This window comes from Agelaius tricolor, unplaced genomic scaffold, assembly GCF_023055355.1.
Source record: "Agelaius tricolor isolate 1412-34295 unplaced genomic scaffold, bAgeTri1.0.p SCAF_41, whole genome shotgun sequence".
Classification (NCBI taxonomy): Eukaryota; Metazoa; Chordata; class Aves; order Passeriformes; family Icteridae; genus Agelaius; species Agelaius tricolor.
The window spans coordinates 173,664-197,085 of NW_027269301.1; the positions used below are offsets into that span (position 1 = coordinate 173,664).

Here is a 23,422-nt window from a genome sequence, read left to right on the forward strand (position 1 = left end):
TGTGTAGTGGTGTTTGATTGTTATTTTATTTGCTGTAATTTTAGAAGATCAAAAAGCAGTAACACATGTTTGCCATGTTTACAAATGTTTCCTGGGCATTGCACTGATGCATTCTCCATCATCTTCAACAGCTGCAGCAGAAGATTAATTAGCTTTGGCCTGGCCACAGAATTTGTTGGCTTTGCAGTCTCTCCATAGAGCTGCCAGTCTCTCTCCATAAAGCAAAAAAAAGAAAAGGGCTTCTTCAGAGAGCTTGCTTGTTTTCTGTGAATTATATAAATATACATTCTGTCTTTGTTTGTTTTTTTTTCCATTTGCATTAGGACAATATGAGACAATAGAAACAAAGAGTTATGGACAGTCTGGGGACCTAAGCCTGAAAAAGGACCCAGGTTAACAGAGGATTAACCCCTAAAAACAATCACCTGTTGCATATTCATACACGTCATCCATGATGCATAAATTCCATTCCAACACAGGATTCTGTCTGGGCAGTGTCAGCTTCTTCCTCTGAATCCTGACAGCACCTTCAGGGCTGAGCAAGGTGGGAAGTTGTTCCTTTCTTCTGATAAGGGAGCAATAAATTCTCTTTCTCTGAAAGATTCAGGTGTCCTGTGGCTGCTACCTCACTGCAAGTCCTTTCTTTAAAAAACCATCTTACATGGCATAGTTTCTATTCTAACATTGTGTTAGCACCTAAAACTGTATTTAACACACTACTTGAGAAAACTAATACAGCATAACTTCCTAACATAATATATATAAATTAATAAATATAATATTTAAAATATAGTATTCCTTTTAATATGCATGAAAAGCCAATCATAAAATACTCATTTTTCACAGTGGATGAAGGGTTTGAGAGGACCTTTAGTGCCTGCTGGAGTCTCATACTGGCTCTGACAGGCTGAGTCCTTGCTATAAAAAAAGTGCATTACATAGCATAGTTTCTATTATAACATTGTTAATAACCTAAAACTGTATTTAACACACTTTTTGAGAAAATTAATGCAGCATCACTTTTTAACATAACACATATGTGTGTTATGTTAGAAAGTTATGCTGTATTATATATAAATAATATATATAATATATAATATATATTATATTATACATATATTATGCTGTATTATATATATTATATATAATATGTATTATATTTTATATAGCCAATCATAAAATACTCATTTTTCACGGTAGGTGAAGGCTTTGAGAGGACCTTTAGTGCCCGCTGGAGTCTCATCCCGGCTCTGCCAGGCACTGAACGCCTCCGCAGGTCTCCTGGGTCCCTCGGAAGCCCAGCCCGGTACCGGCTCCGGTTGCGGCACCGGCGGGGACCCCGGGCGCGCTCCCGCCGCGCCTCGGCCGCGCGCACTGGGCGGGGCGGGGCGGGGGTGGGCGGGGGTGGGCGGGGCCCGGGCGCGTGCGCGTGCGCAGCGCTCCCGCCGCGCATGCGGACGTGGGGGCGCCGGGAGCCGTACCGGAGGCAGCGCGGGCGGCAGGTAGCGCCGGGGCCGCGGCGGGGCTCAGGGCCGGGTGGGGCCGGGCCGGGCCTCGCGGCGCTGTCCGCCCGCAGCCCTGCAGCTGCTGTCCTCTGCGCCTCACCGAGGCGGAGGCGGGCGTCCCCCGAGTCACCTTGCCGCAGGCCCGAGGGGGCGCCGGCCGCTCGCTCGCTCCGGCGGCAATTCCTCGCCCGCAGGCCCACACGCTGCTGAAGGGGCGGCCCCGGGACGCGGGGCCGGCGCTCGCTCTCTCTCTCTCTGAGGCCGCGCGGCCGGGGCTCTGCTGGCTGCTCCGCTCTCTCGGCCGGGAGGCACGAACTTAAGAGGCGGCTGCGAGCGAGTGCTGCCCCGGCGCCGGCATTTCGGCCGGGAGAGGAAGCGGCGCGGAGCGCGCCCGCTCCGTTACCCGTTGCGTAACGCGGGCAGAGCCGCGGCGCGGGCGGCGCTCGCGCTCCCGGGGCCGCGCAGCCGCCGCCCCTCCGGCCCCGCCGCCAAAGGTGCGTGCGGTGCCCGCGGGCGAGGCCCCGCCGCATCCCTCAGGAGACGGGAAACCGCCCTCAGGGCTGTTGTCGTTGCTCGTGCAAGGATTCATTGTTTTGTTCGGGTTTTTGGCTGGTTTTGGTTTTTTACACCTGTTCCGCAGAGCGATGCGGGTGTTCTTGTGTTTCTTTTCCCGCTTCACAGCCGTTTCGTCACCTGTTGCCATTCAGATTTCATGTTAAGAGTTGTGAAACCGACAAGTCTGTTGTGCAAGTAGAGCTGCTTGTTGTTAGCAAAGAATTTCAGTGTTTCAGTATGGGCTAACCTCGAGAATCTCTTTTTTTTTTATTCTGTTTAAATGCTTGCATAAAATTTAACGCACACATTCAAACACATAGAACACACAAGATATGGCTCCATAGTGTAAAGAGAGTGGACAGGCTTACAATTTTCAGATGGCTCAGTAGCCTTATTAAAATGAGGTGTAAACACAAGAGATTGCCATTCCTACTGCTGATGCATTTGTTCATATTTTTCTCTGCAGCACCCAACATCAGAAATCCTAAATGTCACCTTTTTGGATGACAAAAGAGTTCTCCTTAAAATCAAATGAAAGGAGCATCTTTTATACCTTTTCTCTTCTGGAGCAGGTGCACCTTTACATTTATGCAAACTTATTTTAGAAGAGGAAGAGTAATTTTTCACTCAGGAAGAGTTTGCCTTCTTTACTGTGGCTTTTCTGATGCAAAATCCCTAAATTGTGGTGACTAATAAAATGTATCATCTACACTGCAATATTACATGCCCATCCTTTTGAGCTGTGTTTTCCCATGTAGTTGTAACAATATTAGGAAATGGGCCCCTATTTGCAAATTTTTGCTGCTCTGATGACTGCACAGTGCAGAAATACTCACTGATGGTGTACAGAGATCTCTTTCACATTTTTCACAACTCTGAAAAAGCTTTCTGTGAAGTCATAGGTGCAGACAGAAGTGACACCTGTTTTCCTTTGGAATTGTTAAGCATTGATGATGTCCTTTGCCACTCGAGGTCCCATCACAAAAGCAATGTTTCCTCATTGTCAGAGCAGCAATAAGGCTCCCATCACAAAAGCAACGTTTCCTTGTTATCAGAGCAGCAATAAGGCTCCCATGAGTCCTGTAAGACTGTGAGGCCAGCACATGTAGTGGGATTTAATAGCTGAGATTCAGTGATTCCAAATAAAAGATTGGCTTTTATAAATTCTTTGAATTGCAGCTTGTTTTGGACAAGGCAGCAAGGATGCAAGGATGATTGGTGAACATTCTCCAAAGATCTGACAGTTCTGCATTGGTGGCATCCTCACAGACTGCTAATCACAGATGTTCATTAATGCTTTGGGAATAGTTTAGGTTTTCTGCTGAGGTTCTCACAGCTTGCTGTGTGTTTCAGATCCAATGGCTTGCCCACCGGCGTACTGTGACTTGGGAAAGTCTGCCAGGGATGTGTTCAACAAGGGATATGGTGAGTAAGACGAGGATGCTTTGATCACCTCTCAGATTTTTTCCTTGGAAATGCCTGTAAGAACCTTAACAGGCACCTCAGAGCTTCCCTGATCCTGATTCCCAGCAGAGCCCTGCAGCATCCAGCCCCTTTTGATCCTGAGCTTTGCTCATGTGCTATGGTAGTACTGCAGTGGCAGAGAGTTGGAGGGGAAGATTCCAAGTTTGACCTTAATGTGCACTCCAGAGGAGCCTCTGAAAAATGCTGCCTCCTTTTTTACCTTCTGATTTTTCTATCTAGAGTCATTAAATCAGGGATGCTGATGGAGAGTGCTGTGGCAGTGACAGGTTCCTGAGGAAGAGTGACCTTTGTGTTCATCAGAATAGTCTGTTGTTAAAGCTGGAGTGCAGATATTTTCACAGTATTTGCATTTGCCTCTTTTCTGGAAACACTACTAGAAAGTGTTGATTTTTTATAAATCTGAGTTTGTTTGCAATAAAGATTTCATTTGTATCCCAAACCCAGATGCCACATAAAACTAAAATGCACTGTGCTCTGGTCTCTCCCACCCTGGAGTTCAGGCTTTGCTGAAAATTAACTCAAGTTCCCTGATTTAAAGGGAAGTCAGTTACTTTAAAAGTCAGTTCTCAATGTGTTCAACAACTGTTTAAACATGAAAATTGTTTCAGCTCAGTGTACCTATGGCATTCTTTGGGTGTGTTGGAAATAAGCCTTGTTTGTGTTTGCTGAAAATTAACTCAAGTTCCCTGATTTAAAGTCAGTTACTTCAGGCTTTTCTACTTAGTGCAGGGGGCAGATAATTCCCTAGATTGAGAGCAGACAGAAGAGGAAGAAAGCAGTAGTACTTATCTATATGGCACTGATTGAAATTAGTTGAAACATTTTTTTGGAGTAGAGGAGAAGTAAAATTTCCTGGTCTGAAATCCGACATTAAATGTAAACTAAGTAAGTCAGAAGAGGAAGAAAGCAGTAGTACTTATCTATATGGCACTGATTGAAATTAGTTGAAACATTTTTTTGGAGTAGAGGAGAAGAAAAATTTCCTGGCCTGAAATCCAAAATAAAATGTGAACTAAGTAAGTCAGAAGAGGAGGTTACCTGTATTGGTGGGTCCCAGCCTGCAGAAGGTGGAGGTGCTGGATGGTTGGTGTCTGTTATAACTATAAATTAGTGTCTTTATAAATTAGTATAAAAAAGTGTCTGTTGTAACTATAAATTAGTGTCTTTATAAATTAGTATAAAAAAGTGTCTGTTGTAACTATAAATTAGTGTCTTTATAAATTAGTATAAAAAAGTGTCTGTTGTAACTATAAATGATGACACAACTCACTTTGAGTTGTCAGAATTCCTTCAGTCATTCTTCTCACAATCCTCATAACCCTCAATGTGTTCCACAACTGTTTAAACATGAGAGTTGTTTCAGCTCAGTGTGCCTATGGCATTCTTTGGGTGTGTTGGAAATGAGCCTTGTTTGTGTCTTTCAATGAACCAGGTGCTGTGTGCTGTTTTATTTTCAGGATTTGGAATGGTCAAGTTGGAGTTGAAGACCAAGTCCTCCAGTGGGGTGGTAAGTGCTGGGGACTTCAAACATCACCAGCTTAGCAATGGAAGGACAAATTCCTGAACTGGTAACAAGTGTTAGAGCTTGCTAGCAGGGGTTGCTTCTCTCTTTCATTTCTCATTTTAAAGCTCCTAGCTGACAGATATTTCTACAATAGTATGAAGTTGGTGTAGCAGTAATTTTTGCCCTGAGACATGCAAGGATTTTCACACACCTTGTTGTTACTTTGCTGCCTGTTCCACTGACACATCCCAAACAGGAGTTTCCTCACCTTACATAGCTCTCATTTCTACTTAACTGAGTTTCCCTGCAGTTATTAGTTTGCATAGGAATTTTAGTCCAGAGGGACTTTTATGCAAAAGATCAGGGGACAAGTAAGCACCAGAGTTTAACTTAACTGTGCTTTCACTCATTTCCACTGTGCTTAAAATTCAAGACTTAATTAAAACTGAAAACAGTCCTGCAGTATCCTGTATGTACAATTTGAGAGCTTAAGTAAACTTTAGCATTCCAAGCAACAAGAACATCCTGTGATCCCATTTTAATGATGGACAAGTGGAGCTCCCTCCCAGTTTCCCAGGAGAGCTGGCAGAACTGGGAATGGGGGTGATAATTTTGATCTTTACCCACAGGCATGCATTATCCACTAGATAATATTTTTCTTACACTGACTCAGAGTCCTGCATGTCTCACCTGCAGCTCAGTGCTGTTCTGATTGGTGAGATGAGCTGTTTCTCAGCCCACCTTGTAACCAGATTTGCCTGAGCTCCCTCCTTCTCTTGCATTCTGACTGTGCAAATGGTGCAAGTCCTTCCTTCTGTATGACTGCACTCTGTCTCAGTTTTGATGATTTCTTGCACTGTGCACCAGGAAGGTGTGGGCCCATGAATGATGTGGTCTCCATGCCATGGCTGTTCCTGCTCACTGACAGCTCTTGACAGGCAGTTGTCCTGGCTGGAGGTTTTGATTCTCAGACAATGTGCTGATAGTTAATTATGCTGCCTTCTGATTGTGATGCAACAACTGTGTTAAGTTCTAAAATGGGCTTTTTCTTTTCCATGCAATGTTCTTTGGATGTTTGTCCAGTTGGTAAGAATGGTGACTGTTTTGACACCTTGGCTCTTTCTTGCTTTGTCTGCCAAGGCTTTTTGCATACTGTGTCATTTGTACAGTGATGAATTGTTTTTAGTGCTGTTGTTACTCACATTGCACACTTTGACTGTGTCCATACTCTAGATCTGCTGTAGGATCCTTGCATGTGAAGCCATTTGCAATCTTTATCCAGCACTCCACAACAAGAGCACTGTAAAAACAGCAAGAGGGAAAACAAGATAGAAATTATTTGGGTACAGTTGTCTGTTGCTTCAGGTTTTGAGCTTATTAGTGATTCTGATGCAACAATAATGGAGTTTTGGGGGTGAAATTAAGAACAAAGCATGAGGTCTAATTCATACATGGGTACTAATAGTACCTCAGATTGTTACAGCACAAAGGTTTGGGTGTTCTTCTGTGGGCTTAGAAAACCACAGTGATGGTGTCTGTTGATTAGAACTCTTCCATAGATTGCAAGTGGTTTTGCCTGCTAAGTGCATGGCATTCCTGTGGAGTGTTGAAATAACTGCCACTTTGGCAGTGGAAGTCAGAAAAAGGACTTTTGATGCATAAGCTTGGGGAAAAGTGTGGTAAAGTTGAGATGGGGGCAGCAGGTAATCAAACTCCCATGGGGAGAAGTGAATGAAGTTGTCAGGTCTTTGTTTCACAGGGCTCTTGCCAAGCTGGGCAGGTTCCAAGGCTCTGTCAGTTCACCTCAATAACAAATATTCAGAGCAGGGGTGCCAGGAGTAGCATTCTGTGACACAGAAGAAATTGTTTTAGGTGGGGATAGGGAGGAGGAGCATGGTGATTCTGTCAAAAGGCCTAAGGGTGTGAGTGGGACAGGTGGGAAAAGTGAATGTAATTAAATATAAAGAGTGCTGAAACTCCTGACCCTGGGATGAGCTTGGCTGCTGCACGGTGCTGCCAATGCCAAGGCTGTGGGTTTGATCTCTGTGTGGGCCATTCTCATAAAAATGGGCCTCAGTGACTCTTTGGCTTCCTCCCAGCCCAGGCTGTGTTGTGACTGTGCTCTGTGCTCTTGACAGGAATTCAATGCAGTCGGTTCCTCCAACACGGACACGGGCAAGGCTTCGGGCAGTCTGGAGACCAAATACAAGGACAAATGCCATGGGCTTACATTCACTCAGAAGTGGAACACAGATAACACATTGGGAACAGAAATTTGTGTCGAGAATAAAGTAAGACTAAGTAGATCCTTTGGAAACGTTTCTGCAGCTGGTATGAGAAGGGATTGAGGTGAACAGGAAACACTGGAGAATGAAAATTGCACAAAAGCACCTGGAGTGTTCAAAGAAGTTGCAGAACACACAGGCTGGGAGTGGGGGGTGCCAGCTCATGATTTGGGGGCACAGTTACTGCATTGTTGAATGAACCTGACTGTGCAGAGCTACCACTGCTGCAGCCAGGCAGGGAAACCAAAGACAGGTCTCATAATTTAAAATGCTTTCATGTAAAAGAACTCAAATTTGGCTGCGTTGAGATTGAATATATTTTATATATATAAGGTTGAAGAGAAAGGTGAATGTTTGCAGCTTGGCACTGCTTACACAGAGGGTTGCCAGCATGCAGCATTCTCAAAACACAGGTTTTTTGGACATTACCAGGTTTATGCCTTTCACTTAATGCCTCAGGGATAAGGTAATGATGCCAAAGATAGGAATTGTGTAGTGCCACCTGCCAGGCAGGGCCATTCATGTTGGTACTTCCACCTGTGCTCTAAAATGGAAAGTGCAGCTAATAAGAAATGTGGGTGAAAATGAGATGGGTGTGTGCTTTGGCCTGTGAGGAAACACAGAACCTGCAGATTATGAGAGAGATTCTTGAGCTCCTGTGTGGACTGCCTGAACTATAAAGAATAAGGAAACGTGACTTGAGTCGTTTTCTTTCTCTCATAATTCTGTGAATAATTTTCTTGTTGCCAGCACCAGATGTGTCAACTTCCTATATGTAAAACCAGGAAGTTTTTACAAAGTCTGTGCTGTTAAAGGGCTTCCTTGTGGGAAGAAAAGGTCCTATTTTAATCCTTCATCATGCAGCATCTTCAGATTTCACTGGAAATCATGAGGGAGACATTAGAGTTCTATTTTGTTTTCTCTTTAGATGGGAAGTAGAGTTCTAGTGGTGGAATATAAGAAATTGTTTCAACTGATTTTTGAGCAGATGTGTGTTTTTCTTTGCAGATGGTTGACGGGTTGAAGGTGGCTCTTGACACTACATTTGTACCAAACACAGGGTAAACATTTTCTATTACCTTTATCTGCTAGAATTTCCCATAACTTCTAAAAATACTTTGCTCATTGTGTAAAAGCTCAGCATTTATTGGAGAAGATTCTGCAATCACTGCAGGCAGTGGGTAATACTTAACTCAGAAGGACAAGTTCTGCTTGAAAAAATTCTTCAGCTTTTTGGCCAGTGGCAAATTTCTCATTTTGCAGTAGGTACCAATCTCTAACTCTCCCCTTAAACAACCAGATCTTCATGTTCTTGGCAGTCCTAAGGCTGTCAAGTCAGTAAGCCAATTTTATTTTATTTATTTTGCTGATGCTTTTGGCCAGATGATGTCTGTACACAGTTGAATGAGGAGGTAGAATGGGCAGTGGAATAGCCCTTAGTTGTCTTTCTCAATTCACTTGTACCTAAATTTGGCAAGTAGCAAAGCAAAGGAGGGGTGTTTAGCTCTGAATAATGCACAGAGATTGAAACTGCTTTGCAAATAAGGATTGGTTCTAATTTATTGGTACTAATTTATTGATGGGGAGAGCCTGTCAGGAAACCTGAGTTTGAAACACTGCTTGGATATGAGGAATTAGAAGCTAAGTCCAAAATGAGACCCCAGGCCAGGTGTGAGCAAGTGGCAGCACAAATGTTCTGCCATGTCTTGAGTAGAAGAGAAAGGAGCTTGGGGGGAGAAGTAAAGAGGTGCTGAAGTTTTGCTGTAGTTGTGTTTGAGTTGGTAGCAAAATCAACAGACACACATTGGAGAGAGGAATTGGTGTCACAGAAAAAGGCAGACTAAGGGGATGATGGCTGGAGGATGAGGAAATCTGGTTTTGGTGGAGGAGCAGTGAAGAAAGGAAAGCAAGCAGTGCACAAGAACAGTGGAGATAATTAAAGACAAAAATCCCTTGAAAGGCAGTTGTTGTGCAGGGTTATGGATGCTCCTGAAATGAACTGATGATGCCATAACCCATTACACTCACAGAGAAAAAAAAAACCTTGAAACCAGATGGGTTTTAAAGCATGAAGGAGAAACAATTTTGTGTCTCTTGTTTCTTGAGGATTGTATGGAGTTTGAGGTGGTAGGAGAAAAAGTGGCAGCAGGTGAATGAATGTACACAGCACCATGATCCTTATCCTGTGCCTCCTTCTGCAGCCAAGTGGAGAGCAGGGAACACAATAATTTCATTAACTGATGAAGGGACACCCATACTGAAACAAAACTACATTCCTTACACCCTTGTGTACTCCTGTGCATAATCCTGCATGTTTCTGCAGGAAGAAGAGTGGGAAGTTGAAGACCACCTACAAAAGAGATTATGTCCATGTAGGCTGCAGCGTAGACATTGATCTCTCTGGGCCAACTGTTTATGGCTGGGCAGTGGTGGGCTATGAAGGGTGGCTTGCTGGCTACCAGACAGCTTTTGATACAGCCAAGTACAAGATCACACAAAGGAACTTTGCCTTGGGATACAAGGCTGAGGACTTTCAGCTGCACACTAATGTGTAAGTATTACCTGAGCCTAGAAAAGCATCAGAGGAGCCCAACTATGGGAACAGTTGGCAGTGATGGCCTTAGGTCAAAGGTGGGTGAAGGGAAGGGGATGCTGATTTGTTTCCAATTCATTTATAGTCAGTGTTTGCATTTAAAATAGGGACACCTTCCCATCTCTTGGCTGTCTCAACACCTTGTTTCAGAGTAATTTTGGGGTTTGTGTCTCTAAGATGGTGATGTAAAGGCCCTTTATGGCAATTTGTAATTAAAAGCTGTGAGCTTTAACTTCTGTAATGGCACAAAACAAAAAGCCTGCAGTTAAACTACTCCACCTTCTCCCCCTCTCAGTCAGCCAGAGAGTTCCTCCCTCAGAAATGGGTGAAGGAGAAAGGCAGGTGTAGCACTGTGTGTGTTTCCAGCTGTCATCCCTGCACAGCTGCAGTCTTGGCATCCAGATGGCCTGAGGTGCTTTGAAGATGGTGGATTTAAACAACTGTAATGCACCAACATGGTTTTCAGCCTCCTCATTCCCACAACTGCAGTCTCCATTGTGTGTTACTGCACTGTGGCATTTACCTGGGTGGGCACTTATCTGGGTGGGTTGGTTTGGTTTTTTGTCAGAACCTCAAACTGTAGGACTCTGGCTGTTGGAAAGTCCTGTTCCATTCTGCAAAGCAAAATATGTTTTGTGTAAAACAAAGATGAGCAGCAGTGAGCTTGGGCTCAGGGAAGGATTGGATCTCTTGGTTCAGTTTAGGAGACAATGATCAAAGGCTTGTGGGGAAGGGTTAATCCAAGGAGTTACAAACAAGGCAAGGCTTGACTTGCATCTGTTACAAACAGGAACGATGGCACTGAGTTTGGTGGGTCAATTTATCAGAAGGTCACTAATAAGGTGGAGACCTCAGTCAATCTTGCATGGACTGCTGGCAGTAACAACACACGTTTTGGTATTGCTGGAAGGTACCAGCTGGATGAGAAGTCTTCTGTTGCGGTAAGAATTGTGTTACAGAATTGAGTATTTCAAGCTCCCCCTTAGTACTGAAAATCTGTGTTATAAAGCAGTTGATTTAATTAGTTACTGAGGAAGTATGGTAGATGGCAAATTGTGGCTTTTGTTTTGGTTCAGATTTAAATTGGGACCTCACCCATCACATTTTGTGAAATTATTGGGGAAAAGAAATCCTAACTATAATTTTGTCCATAGTGAAATATTCTGAGTAGTGTGCTAATGTGCTGCAAAATATATTTTAAAAGGTAATGAAAGGACACAGTGTCCTTTTAATTCTGAAATCCATCATGTAAAGCCATATTATGGTTACAATGGTGGAAGTTCAGCTGAGCTTACAGCCCTCTCTGAACAGTAACTTAACCCTTGAAAGTCAGCTGAGATGTGAGTGTTTTAACACTAAGAACTGAAGTTCAAAGCATTTATGTTTCAAAACAACAATTAGTTCCAGGAGCATTGAACCAAAATTAAAGATGAGAAATAAAGAGCTCAAAATGTAGCAATGCAAAAAGGGGATTGCATGTTCATGGATTTCTTGCTCATTAGAAGAAAAAAGAAAATCCCTCCTGAGTGATGTGAGCAGGCTCTGAGGGACTGTAGTGAGCAGCTCTTTAAAGGATGGAGGAGTGAAGAACAGCATGGATTTCTGTGTGGGCACAATTGGTGCAGGACTGCCATTTGCTTGAGATGGAAACTCCTGAGAAAAGAGTGAAACTCATTTTAAAAGAGCTTGGTCTACAAGTAGTGAAGAGCATTAATGCATAATCCCCCTTCTCAGGGCACTGGCACACTTCTGTCTCAATACTGAAGTATTCAGTGTATAAATATTGTGATTTTTCTTTTCTTGCAGGCTAAAGTGAACAATGCCAGCCTCATTGGAATTGGTTACACTCACACCCTCCGACCTGGTAGGTAATTCTCCCTGCAGAGGGGCAAACAGTGCTAAGTGCTGCACTGTGCTTTAATTCACTGTTGGCTCAGGGCAGAACAGATGAGCAAAGGAGCCAGAAGTCTTTTAGAAGTGTTTGTGCAGACTCAGAGGTAAAGGATGTGTATGTACACACTGCACAGGGACCTGTCCCAGTGTGTGATGGCTCTCATGCTTTGCTTTTGCAGGTGTAAAGCTGACACTCTCAGGCTTGATTGATGGCAAGAATTTCGCTGCTGGAGGTCACAAACTCGGGCTGGCATTTGAGCTGGAAGCTTAACACAGCTTGAGGTCAAACAACTGGTGGTGCTCTGGAAGATGAAGGAAAAGTGAACCCCATGCATTTCAGCCTTAATATTACTCCGAAATTTGAAGAAGTGTGAACTTCCTGCTCTTCCCAAGAATGACTTGAACTCGATGCTGAAGTCCAGAGTGTGCCAGCACAACAAAGGAAGCCACGTGAAGGCATGCATGGAAGTTGTGATGTTTGTGCCACATTTCAGTTTCCTGTATTTTAAATCTGTTTCAAAAAAAACCAGAAGAAAATCCAACCTCTCCCCACTATTGTATTGCATTTTGCATGTCCTATACTTCACAGCCTTTTATAAAAGGAGGTCTCTGTGCTGTAGTGGAAATTTGGGGTTTACATCAGAATGAAATAAATTGGTCACGGTCAGAACACAAGCTTGCCGTGTGTTGACTCTCACCAGGTTTCATCCAGCTGAGGTTTTTGGTCTTTTTTTTTCCCTTTTCATGCAACTTTAAGCATAGTTAATAGATAATCTGCAAATGCTTTGTTACAAGATACCTGTACACTGAAGATTTCCTTCTCCTTTGGTTTCTAGGATAACATTTTTACACCTCTCATGTTTTTAGAGACCCCACAGTGAAGGCAGCTTTTTCCATTAAAATGTTATTGAGCGCATCAAAAAGAGCAAACCAAAAGTTTACATGGTTTAGATAATTTCGTTCCCATACAGGAAACAAGTACCAGGTAAGTACAACCATTACACTTAAAGAAAAAAAGTGCAAATCAGCAAAGTCAAGAAATCAAGTTCACAGTTCATTAGGAAGGTGACATCTACCAGTGACTGGGTATGTCCATTGTTCATTAGAAAGCCTAAAATGCAGCAAAACAGCCACAGGTGATGTCTAAGGGAAGATTTATCAGGACAGACTATCTGCTGTCTTAAGGCACAATTAAGAACATTTTCCAAGCGGTTAAGAACAGGCATTCCCTACTTGTATCTTTGTGGAAAAGTGTCTGAGGAGTGGATACTAAAAGCTGGGCCGTGTGTGTCACAGCAGCAGGTGGTGACAGCAGAAGAAGGCAGTTGATGTTCCCTCCTCAGAGGCAGCAGCTTTTCACAGTTGGCTTCCCACAGGAGCTCGGCTTCAGAGGCAACCAAAGGGATTTTACATCTCTGTTTGTCCTGGGCTGTTTGTTTCTTCTACCTGGAGCTGCAGCCAGCTCCAGTCTAGAGCCTAAAGAAGAAATGAAGTTCAGCACCAGCTTAAAGTTGAGCTTTCTATAGAATGAAGGCACGTTAAAGATTTGAAAAAATTACTGTGAACACGTTGGTCAATATGATTTCACAATGAGCCACGTGACTGCTATCAAGTAAACTTAACCTATTTTACAATCTTTTTCATATTCTGCATCATTAAATTAAGCATCCCTGCCCACCACTGTACTGTCACCCACTGATCTTCAATTTGTGTGCAGTTTTGCAGTATTTTTGTACAACTGCCAAGTGCTTTGCCCCATCCTTTACTGTTCAGTCCTGGCAAGCAGAATATGTCAGTCAACAGCTGATGAGGGAACAGGCATTTCCTATCTCTGCAGCTCCTGCTCTCCCCTTGTCCAGGAGTAAACTGCAGATTTCAATTGGCTGTATTGGTGGTGACAAAATTGCAGATTTCAATTGGCTGTATTGGTGGTGGCAAAATTGCAGATTTCAATTAATTATATTGGTGGTGGCAAAATTGCAGATTTCAATTAGTTATATTGGTGGTGGCAAAATAGCAGATTTCAATTAGTTATATTGGTGGTGGCAAAGCTGCAGATTTCAATTGGTTATATTGGTGGTGGCAAAATTGCAGATTTCAATTAGCTATATTGGTGGTGGCAAAGCTGCAGATTTCAATTAGCTATATTGGTGGTGGCAAAGCTGCAGATTTCAATTAGCTATATTGGTGGTGGCAAAATAGCAGATTTCAATTAGTTATATTGGTGGTGGCAAAGCTGCAGATTTCAATTGGTTATATTGGTGGTGGCAAAATTGCAGATTTCAATTAGCTATATTGGTGGTGGCAAAGCTGCAGAAGCAGAGCTTTGAAGCCATGCACTTCCCCAGTCCATTTATAGAAGAATGAATACATTACCAAGAAACTCTGCTCTTGATCCTTCATTGTGTCGTGCATCACATTTTCCAGTTGGCTGCAAAGTTTCCGAGATTCCAGCAGTAGCTCCTCACTGAAAGGGGCAATTCTGTCATTATTAATTCCTGTGACAGTTTAAAGAGCAGATACACTACAGAACACTGAAGTCAGTCAGGTCCTAGGTCTGTAATTCACACTGCAACTTGAAAAGTTGGTGGCAGCCCCTGAGTAACTACACAGGGGCAAAGAAATGTATTCCAGGATGGGATTGGGCTCTTACTATGTGCAGCCACTGTTGCTAGAGAAAAGGCTGAGAAGCCTGTAACCTTAAGGATGGAGCAACATGCAAATAAACAAACCAAGGTCTCTCATTCCACCTGGTGACCCAGTTCATTTAAGGAAGCCAGAACCAGCCAGGCTTGGCCACAGGATTCTCCTCAATGATACAGCTCCATGACAATGCTTGAACAGTTCTTGCTGGCACTGCACTTCTAAGTGAGCCCAACCATCTCAGATTAAAGGAAGAAAACCAAAAACCACCATTATTACTGAAGCAGGGGGAAGTGAAGTGAACCTATACCTGATTCCCCATTTTTGTAAGGAAGATCTGCAAGCCTGTTAACTACTAAAGTAAACCAAGACTGCTGCCAACACAAAGTGTAAAATATGAGAAACACAAAAGCTGTGTGTTTCACACAGCTGAACACAAAGTGTAAAATACGAGAAACCCTGAGTGCCATTATTTCTAAAAGCAGGATGCCCAGCTTTGTGGTGCTGGCAGTAGCAGCTGAAGAACTCCAGACCTGGCCTCACCTTTTCCTGACAGAGTCTGATAAATTGTATGTTCCAGGAGGGACCTGCAGCAGCAGCTGACCCGAGCTGCCAAGCCTTGAGGTGTTCATGCTCTCAGGACTGCCAGTGACAGGACCACGCACTTTACTCTGAAGAAAACACAGAATATTCAAAGTGCAATTATTTCCATTAGTTTTCAGCAGCCAGGAATATGAGACGGCCTGGAACTTGGCTTTAATACAAATTCAAAATAAAGAACCATAGGACATAATCAATTTACTATTATTTCAGTGACCTATGCTACAAATCATATTCTTGGGTTAAAGTGGAGTTTTCTTTTACTTACACAAGCAATTTTCAGCAAGTTCCACAGTTCTTTCTGTCGCTTCTCCTGAAGCCTAACAACTGTTTCTTCATCTTCACTCATCAGAGTCATCACTTTCTCCACTCTGGGGAACAATTCCAGTGCCTTCTGTTTGCAAACTACTGTTTTACTATTAAAAAAATAAAAATACATCAGATCACACTGCAGCAGAGGAACATTCCTGAAGTTCCTTATTTCCTGCAGTACTCCAAGATCTCATTAGCTGTATGCATTGAGATTTAAACCTTCTCTTGCTGGAAGAGAAAATGCCTTCTCTAAAACTCTGAATGAACTCTACAAAGCTCACCTGAGCTGAGCATAAATGACTCGAACTTTCTTTTCAAAGGTCTGGATTGCCTGCAGGAGCAGTCGTACAATTTCCTGGCTGTCACCACTTGTCCTCTGATCTGGAATGAGAGTCAGTACCACACAGAAATGTAGGTTTATAGGACAGAGGGAGAAGATTCTTAGTGGCTTGTTTCCACTCCTGCTTCAATCCTGAAGCATCCAAAGTTCAGGATGTGCAAGTTTGAGTGGGATGGTTGCACTGAATTTTGGCCACCTTCTTCAGAATTTAAAAAAAAACTTGATAAAGAGCTGGGGCTGTATCAAAGGAGCAGCCATGTCTTTTATCCTTCCTACACAGCAGCAGCAGCAGATGCTTGTGGCCACAGCCTGCTCTGAGAAGAGCTCCAGAGGAATTCTGAGAATAGCTTATAAAGCCACACAAGCATAGGAAACTTTCTTGGTATCAAAGAGGAAGAGGAGCTCTGTGTCTGCAGCTGCAGTATCCTTCATCTGTAGAAGACAAAAGACCCAGCCAGGTTTTCTAGTTGCACACAAAGCAAGCTGACCCTGAGCTAAAGTGTCTTTTACCTCTTGGCTTCTCTCTCAGCCTTCGGTACAGCTCTCTGGCTTGTTCTTCTCTAGAAGGAAAAAGCAAGAAAAACAAAGAATTTCCAAAGAAGCAACATTAAAAACCAATAGTTTGAGAACTCAAACCTTTTCTGTACCTGTCTGCCACTTCAGAGCAATGACAGATGAGTCAAAAGCCATCTTTAGTGTCAAAGTCCTCCCAGTCCCCCCTCATTTGGGTGGAATAACAGCCCTTTCATTGTCCTGTAGTCAGTAAGCTTAGCTGGAAACACTCCTGCCTCTGAAGCTCAAGGCAGTTCAACTCACAAATCCTCCAGGGTTCCTCCCTGTTTACGACCTAGTGGGCTTCTCTGCAGGTCCACAATGTCTGTCTGCAGGGCCATCATCCTCTTCACCAGCTGCTCCACATCCTCCTCCTGAAAGGAGCAGCAGAACAGTCTCAGAGATTTTCTTTCTCATATTTCTAAACACAGATTTCTTGCTGTTTGCAGGACACAAACAGCAGCCTTGGCCAAGGACAAATGAGAGTATGAGTCACTTCAATTCAAGGAAATTAGGTTGGTGCTCTTGGATAAAATCACTTCCAAGACATTACTGGGGTTTCCCCAAGATCTCCCCTTTTCCTCTAAGGCTTAAAACAGAATAAGCTTCACATAGTACTAGCAATGGATAAAAATGGTGTCACCCAAACTAAGGCAATGTGAAATCTGGAATCAGTCCAAACACAAGGAATTTCTATTTAAGGCAGGGACAATGAGGAAAAACGGGGAGAAGGGGAGAGATAATAAAGACAAGTCTTTTTTTTCTTTATGATAAGCAGTTAGATTTAGAAACATACCCGCCCACAAAGTTCCACAGCTTGCTCCATCTCCTTCCAGGCAAACAGCAGCTTCTCAGAAGCTACAGGAATGAAAGAACAGTGACTGGCTGTCTCAGGTTCACAGAGAAAGGGGTAGGTGTTTTTGGGAGGGTAAGAGGCATGAAAAGACCTGTTTGCCAGATGCTATACTCACTAATTCCAAATTCAATCTGCTCTTTATACTTTTCCAGATCGATCTGGATGCTTGTTTTAAAGAAGTCCAGCTTTGCTTTCAGCTGCTGAGAAAGGGAGGCCATTGAGTTCTTCATCTTGGAGAGGGTGCTGTTGTAACGTAACAGGTTCATCCTGCATGGACAAGAAATTCCTATCAGCCTCCAAAAATAAAAATCCACCAGGCTTCCACTTACATCCAAAGCAAACACTTGAGACAGCAGTGAGGACAAATGCAGTTGTGCCACAGGGGTCACTCTCAGCTTTTCATTAACTGCTTACAGCTCCAATCATGGGCTCCCCCATTCCAAGAGGGTCCCATTTCTGTCTTCCCTTTCAGCAGAGCACAGAGATGAGCAAAGCAAAGACACAGATGAGTGTTTAGAGACCCTGCCAGCGTACATGGCTGCTCGCTGCCCCTGCTGCAGGCGGTTGCAATCCTCCTTCAGCATCCGGATCGTGTGCCAGATCTGACCCCACACCTTCCGCAGCTGGAAAAAGTGGAGGTTCTTCTTTGGATCCTGGACTGAAAACACAGGAGGTGGGGAAAAGGGAAATGTACATATCAACACGAAGCTGGAAAGTTGTGTTATCACAAAGCAGACCAAAATATTGCTCCTTTGAGGCGCCTGCAAAGCCTAGAGCTGGATCACCCCTGAGCAGTTCCCCCAGTATGTCAAAATCAAACACTTCCTTTTTTCAGTTATTCTGATAAATGGAATTAGTGACTCCATTTTACTGCTTCTTGATGCAAAAGCTCCCTCTGCTCTTTGTACATGACACAAACCACAGAGCACAGACACCACCCTCAACACAGCCCCCCCTTCACATTCATGCCAGTAAAGTCCTTACGGATGCAGTCAACGCTTTCTGGATGAGGACGCAAGGCCACCTGAGCCTCATAGGAAACTTTCTTGGTATCAAAGAGGAAGAGAAGGTCTGTGTCTGCAGCTGCAGTATCATTCATCTGCACAAGACAAAAGACCCAATTAGGTTTTCTCAGGAAAAGCCTTGGTAACACCATAAACAGAACAGTCCTCCTCAGTTAAACACAGAACACCAAAGGCAACAGGGTGCCTATGCCACAATGGCTGTTAGGTCTGTGAGGCTCCCATGGCAAAAGCTTGCCAAGTCCTGTGATCCCAAAGTGAGAGCAGTGTCCTCTGATTCACTAAAAAGCAAGAAAGGGAATATCCAGACTCACCTTGCTATCAGCTGTATGTTTAGTGACCAGCTTCTGAGAAAACAATGCCAGTCCTGCTTCCTGCAGTAGCTCCTGGTCTTGTTCTGGAATTCCTGTATCTGACTGAATCCTGGCCTTCACACTCTGCAGAGTCTCCTCCTCTGTCACAGGGTAGGTGTGCACAGTTCCCGTAACCATGTTCAAAACATGAAGCAACTGCAAGAAGAGTAGCATGGCATGAGAAAGGCTGAAGATGCATTGCTCATGTTAGAGCAGAGATGGAGGGACTGAGACAATGGGACAATGGCCACCAAAAAACCGTTCAAAGCACTTGGCAGACTCAGGAAGTCACTCTGCAGTTAATTCCTAACATTATGGCAAAGCTCTTGTCCTCCATCAAGTGAGAGGCCACATGGCAACTAAATACCTTCAGCTGTAGAATCCTCCATCAGAATATGGAACTAAGCATGCACAGAAACTTTCACTACTCCTAACAAGCTCAGGGAGTATTTGTCCTCAAAGAAGCAAGAGGAAAGCACCTGCTACCAACTGTCAGGAGACAGTTCCACGAATTTCTGCCTCACTCTTCCTCCTAAGTCTATGATTCAAGCCTCTCCTCTCACAGACAACAGGCAACTACTCTCTGGAAAACTTTTCAGGGTAATACAGACCCATTGCTTACCTTCAAGTTCAAAATGTCATCCAAAGCTTTGAAACACCCATTGGGTCCATATGTGGGATCTGTACCTCTCTGACGTGGGTGCCACATTAACATGAGCTGCAGCCATTTCTCCAGCCTCTCAGACAAAACACTGAGCAATAAAAACCAGGAGATCAGAAGAGGAAAAAGTGCATTTGCAGTACCCATATGGCCTGTTCTGTGTGGGAGGACTAACAAAACTCCCCCCCACTTCTCCCTATCACAAATGCAGTGTTTAGAAGGCAGAAACCAAGACTGACAAGTGACAATAGCACTGCCTGTGTCATGCACTCAATTTATAAAGCATATAATATAATCTTGGTCCTTCTGCAGAAGGATCAGTTTATCTCAGCACAGCAATTTCTAGTGCTCACCTGTTCAGATTGTTTGGGCAGGGCAGACTGCTAGAAAACTTGACTTCTCCAGATAAGTCCTCTGAAACAACAATATCCAGCTCACTCTTCTGACGCACTTTTGTATGCCTAATGTAAGCAAGCACAATGGTGAAATAATTGCCTGCCTTTCCCATCCTGCAAGTCATTAGGCTCTTAAAGCTACTCTTGACAGATAGAATACAGATGCCACTTTGGTTTCTGTTATCTGCCCTGCAGGAGTCAGCCCTTGTCCCATTCAGGAATGCTGAACCTGCTCAGGTGGGTCAAAGGGGGGTGTTTCCATAAGGGCAAGGAACACAGGGATATTCTCCTCAGAATCAAGGGACCACACTTGTACCTCCTGTGAACAGGAAAGTCACATCATGCCCACTCATCACCCAGGCAGGGCTCACTCACCATTGCACTGGCTGCCAGTTGGGGAGGAATGGTCGGAAGCCCGTAATGCACTCAAAGGCGAGTGTGCCAAAGCTCCAGTAATCCACTGTCACTGTGTACTTCTGCTGTTCCAGCAGCTCTGGAGCCTGGCACAGTTTACACACACATGAGACAAAGCTCTGAGCTTCCTCTAGCCCATTAACATTTGTACAAATGACTCAAGGCATTGCTGAGCGCTGCCTCTCGCACGCTTTGAGACCCTCTGGGAGTGAGCAGCACTCCTGGTTACTGGCACTGCTGCTTATTTGTAACAGAAGCAACCAGCAGAAAAGCCAGTGTCAGCAAAAAAAGCAGTCACCTTTGCTAGCTTCAGCACCACAAACACACCTCATACCACACAAGTACCTAATCCCACACAAGTACCCTAACCCTAACCCTAATCCCAGCCCAAATCCTGATTACAGTTAATGCTACCCCACCAGAAAGCAGTAGCTGCTCTTGTAGCTGAATTCCTTTCTTACCAGGTACTGAAGAGTCCCAACAAAGGATGTGCATAGGCTGCCCTGATCCAGCTCCTTGGCATAACCAAGGTCAATGATTTTGTGTATTAACTGAAACACACAACAGAGAATAAGAATGCTAGGCCAAAGTCCTGTTAAAAGCACATCATATACAGCAGAAAGAAAAGGTTCAGCTCCTCAAAGCCACACCAGAAAGGTGCCAGTGAAGAGACAGAAGTAGAAACAGGAGGCTACTGTAGATTTCTAAAACCACAATGAATTAGAAGGTGTTGTAGCACACTTAGCAGTTACACATCTAGTTCCTTCCAACCTTTGATCAGTACAAACTGGCTCTTTCCTTAATAGTTGAAAGTCAAAATTTCAGGTGTTAACAGATGTCTAATACAACGTCTCATCTCAGCTGCACACAGAACACTGTTCCTCTGACCCAGTGACCTGAGACAGGTGTTATCCTGGGCTGAGTGCTCTTGCAGAGGGACCATGTAACTGCATGAAGCCCATGCATGCTCCCTGTGAGCTGCCTTGTCTGTGCAGGCAGAGACAGCTGCTTCCTGCTTACCCTTTGTTCTCCTTGCTGCAGCACAATGTTCTCTGGTTTCAAGTCTCTGTGGATGATCCTGTTCTCATGAAGGTATCTGAGAGCAGAAGCTGAGACACAGAAAGAGCCAATTGTAAGAGCAAAAGCAACAGCACCCAGCACGAGCTCAGTAAGGATTCAGTTCTATCTGGTAATAAGCATGGCTTTCACATCAAACCTTGTGCAATCAAACACTAAGTGTAAAGTTAGCATCATAGAACTCTGGACACAACTGAGTTCTCTCTCTGGGTGTTCCCCCACATCCTTCCTTTAAACTGAACTAATGCTGGCCACCTTCCAGGCCAAGGACCTCCCCAGACTCCCAACACTTTTGATGTTCAAGATCATAAAAGGTCAGTCTAAAATGGAGTCACTAAGGTCACTGCTGGGTATTTGGAGAGTGGATTCAGGACTAAAAGGGTTTCCATAGCTCAGACAACTGAAGGTACTGCCAGCACTTACCAATGTCAGATAACAAGATAAGAATAGCTTCTTCCCGCAGGCCACAGCAATTCTCCAGCTGGTTCAGGTACTGCAAGTAAGCAACACAGAATGCAGTCTTTCCCTCCTCTATCCTGAGTGAGGCTCACAGTCCCACAAATTCTCAGGTATTCAGCAAGAAATTTCAGCACCAGCAATTAAATTCTCCAGAAGCACAAAACTCTATGCACTGTGACCTGTAGTAGCAGCAATTACAGCTTTGTAATTAAACCAGCCTTGGTTTAATTGCATGGCAGGATAAAGGAGCAGGTAAAAGAAGTCACTGTCATCCCATTCTCATCCTTCTCTCTGTTCCATCCCTCTTTGCCATTTCCCCTGTGCCTGCCAGTATCAACTCCAATCTCAGGCCTAAGGTCTGTGTTTTAGCTATGGGCAGATTGTAGCAAAGGTCAGAAAAGCCTCAGGATTAGAACTATCATGTGTTATTTCTTCCTATGACAGGCAGGAGTTAATCACTTTCAGGAAGGGCACAGCCTACAGATGCACCTACCCTACAATGGTTTTGGCCATACTCACATGCTGTTGCACATCCCTTAGCACTTGCCCTCATTCTTTATGTACCAACTCCTCACAGTGTCACTTGCATCCAAAAAAATAAAAAGTTTCACAAAGCATGTAAGTCTTCAAAAGCTGAACACAATACCAAGGACCAAGCCACCAACACCTGTTGATGCCACGACTAGAATTAGGAAGCATCAGGATGTGAAAGCAAAGGTTTTAAGGGAAAACTTCAGTGGAAAACCTAGGATAAGATTAGAAGCCGATCCATTCTTTGGTTACCACCCCAGGGACCTCACCTTGCGGAGGTCTCCACCTTGGCAGTACTCCATGGCCAACAGTGGCAAGTCATTTGGTGCCAGCTTCTGCATGCCCTCAGGGACATCGCGGGCAGCCACCACATTGGGATGGTTCAGTCTGCAGAACAAAAATCAGGCAAGTACATGTGATTTTCTGCAACTGCAGTACAGGTTCACATGCTCCTGGTCATCACCTAAAGTCCTACATGGTCACAAATCCTTTCGGAAACTAAATTAGTGAATTCTAAAGGTTTGCATCTTTCACGGATCTGGACTCATTCCAATCCCTGGCATTTCACATGCAAGCCAATGTGTTTCTTCAACACACATGCATTACAGACCTGTCTAGAACGTACAGCAACAAACCTTGCAAAGGAACGCGAGGCAGTCTGTTGCCACCGTCCAGAAAAGACCCAAACTGCAATCAGACCACTACACCCAAAAATAAAATGAAAAATGAAAAAACCTCCCAAGGGAGTGCCCCAGCACAGACGTTAAGTCAGGCCAGGCAGCAGCGTTGCTGTAGCGCCGAGGGCTCGGCAGACGAGCCGCAGACGGCAGCGTGACACCCAAGAGCCTCACGCAGCCCAACGTGAATTTCCTTACGCGTCAACTTCCACGCACTTGCGGACCGGGCACCTCCCGGAAGGGAATCCCCGGCGGCCCAAAGCCTCTCCCAGCACCTCCCTCAGCGCAGCTCCGCTCCAGGGCCGCCCCCGCCGCGCCACCGACGCGACAGCGAGCGGCGACCCCTCCGCCCGGCCCGGCCCGGCCCGAGCGGGCACCGGGCCCGGCCCCAGAGCACCGCCGCCCGCCTCACCTCTTCATGATCTGGATTTCCAGCGCCCAGCGGTCGCGGTTGCGCGGGCTCAGCTCCTGCCGGCACTGCTTGATGGCCACCTGCTCGCCGGTTTCCTGTGGACACAGCAAGAGTTGGGCTGAGCCCGGCTCCCGAGCCGGGGCGCCGCGGGCCCGGCCGCCGCCTACCTTGTTGTGCCAGCGGATGACGTTGCCGAAGCCGCCGGTGCCGAGGCGCTCCCGCATCTCCCAGGGCCCGCAGGTCAGCGCCTGCAGCGCGGGCGGGCGGCTCATGGCGGGCCCGGCTCCGCTGCGCTCCG

At 44.8% G+C, this 23,422-nt stretch overlaps 2 protein-coding genes and 1 long non-coding RNA gene across 5 annotated transcripts; 1 reads left to right on the top strand and 2 right to left on the bottom strand.

The window, feature by feature from the left end:
• Positions 1–7: 7 nt before the first annotated feature.
• On the bottom strand, positions 8–1,422 carry LOC139603820 (uncharacterized). The gene is made up of 2 exons (XR_011683815.1): positions 1,220–1,422; positions 8–918 (listed from the first exon to the last, which is right to left on the bottom strand). It is a non-coding gene; the product is annotated as an uncharacterized lncRNA (long non-coding RNA).
• Positions 1,414–12,495, top strand: VDAC3 (voltage dependent anion channel 3). Of its 3 annotated transcripts, none has more exons than XM_071454772.1 (9): positions 1,414–1,502; positions 3,414–3,485; positions 5,003–5,052; positions 7,188–7,340; positions 8,343–8,395; positions 9,658–9,885; positions 10,718–10,868; positions 11,734–11,791; positions 12,000–12,495. In XM_071454772.1, the coding sequence occupies exons 2-9, from the start codon at positions 3,419–3,421 to the stop codon at positions 12,089–12,091; spliced, it is 852 nt and encodes a 283-aa protein (XP_071310873.1). In that variant the 5' UTR covers positions 1,414–1,502; positions 3,414–3,418; the 3' UTR covers positions 12,092–12,495. The 3 variants fall into 3 exon arrangements, with proteins under 3 accessions (XP_071310873.1, XP_071310876.1, XP_071310875.1); XM_071454775.1 differs by lacking the exon at positions 1,414–1,502 and adding an exon at positions 1,836–1,999; XM_071454774.1 differs by lacking the exons at positions 1,414–1,502; positions 3,414–3,485; positions 5,003–5,052 and adding an exon at positions 5,993–6,135.
• A 213-nt stretch (positions 12,496–12,708) lies between these two features.
• Positions 12,709–23,422, bottom strand: IKBKB (inhibitor of nuclear factor kappa B kinase subunit beta). The gene is made up of 21 exons (XM_071454759.1): positions 23,292–23,422; positions 23,125–23,219; positions 22,305–22,422; positions 21,469–21,538; positions 20,989–21,077; positions 20,430–20,519; positions 19,930–20,054; positions 19,513–19,620; positions 19,121–19,250; positions 18,460–18,654; positions 18,108–18,222; positions 17,658–17,781; positions 17,239–17,390; positions 17,064–17,125; positions 16,532–16,641; positions 16,226–16,275; positions 15,657–15,756; positions 15,332–15,479; positions 15,007–15,134; positions 14,197–14,287; positions 12,709–13,296 (listed from the first exon to the last, which is right to left on the bottom strand). The coding sequence occupies exons 1-21, from the start codon at positions 23,394–23,396 to the stop codon at positions 13,228–13,230; spliced, it is 2,274 nt and encodes a 757-aa protein (XP_071310860.1). The 5' UTR covers positions 23,397–23,422; the 3' UTR covers positions 12,709–13,227.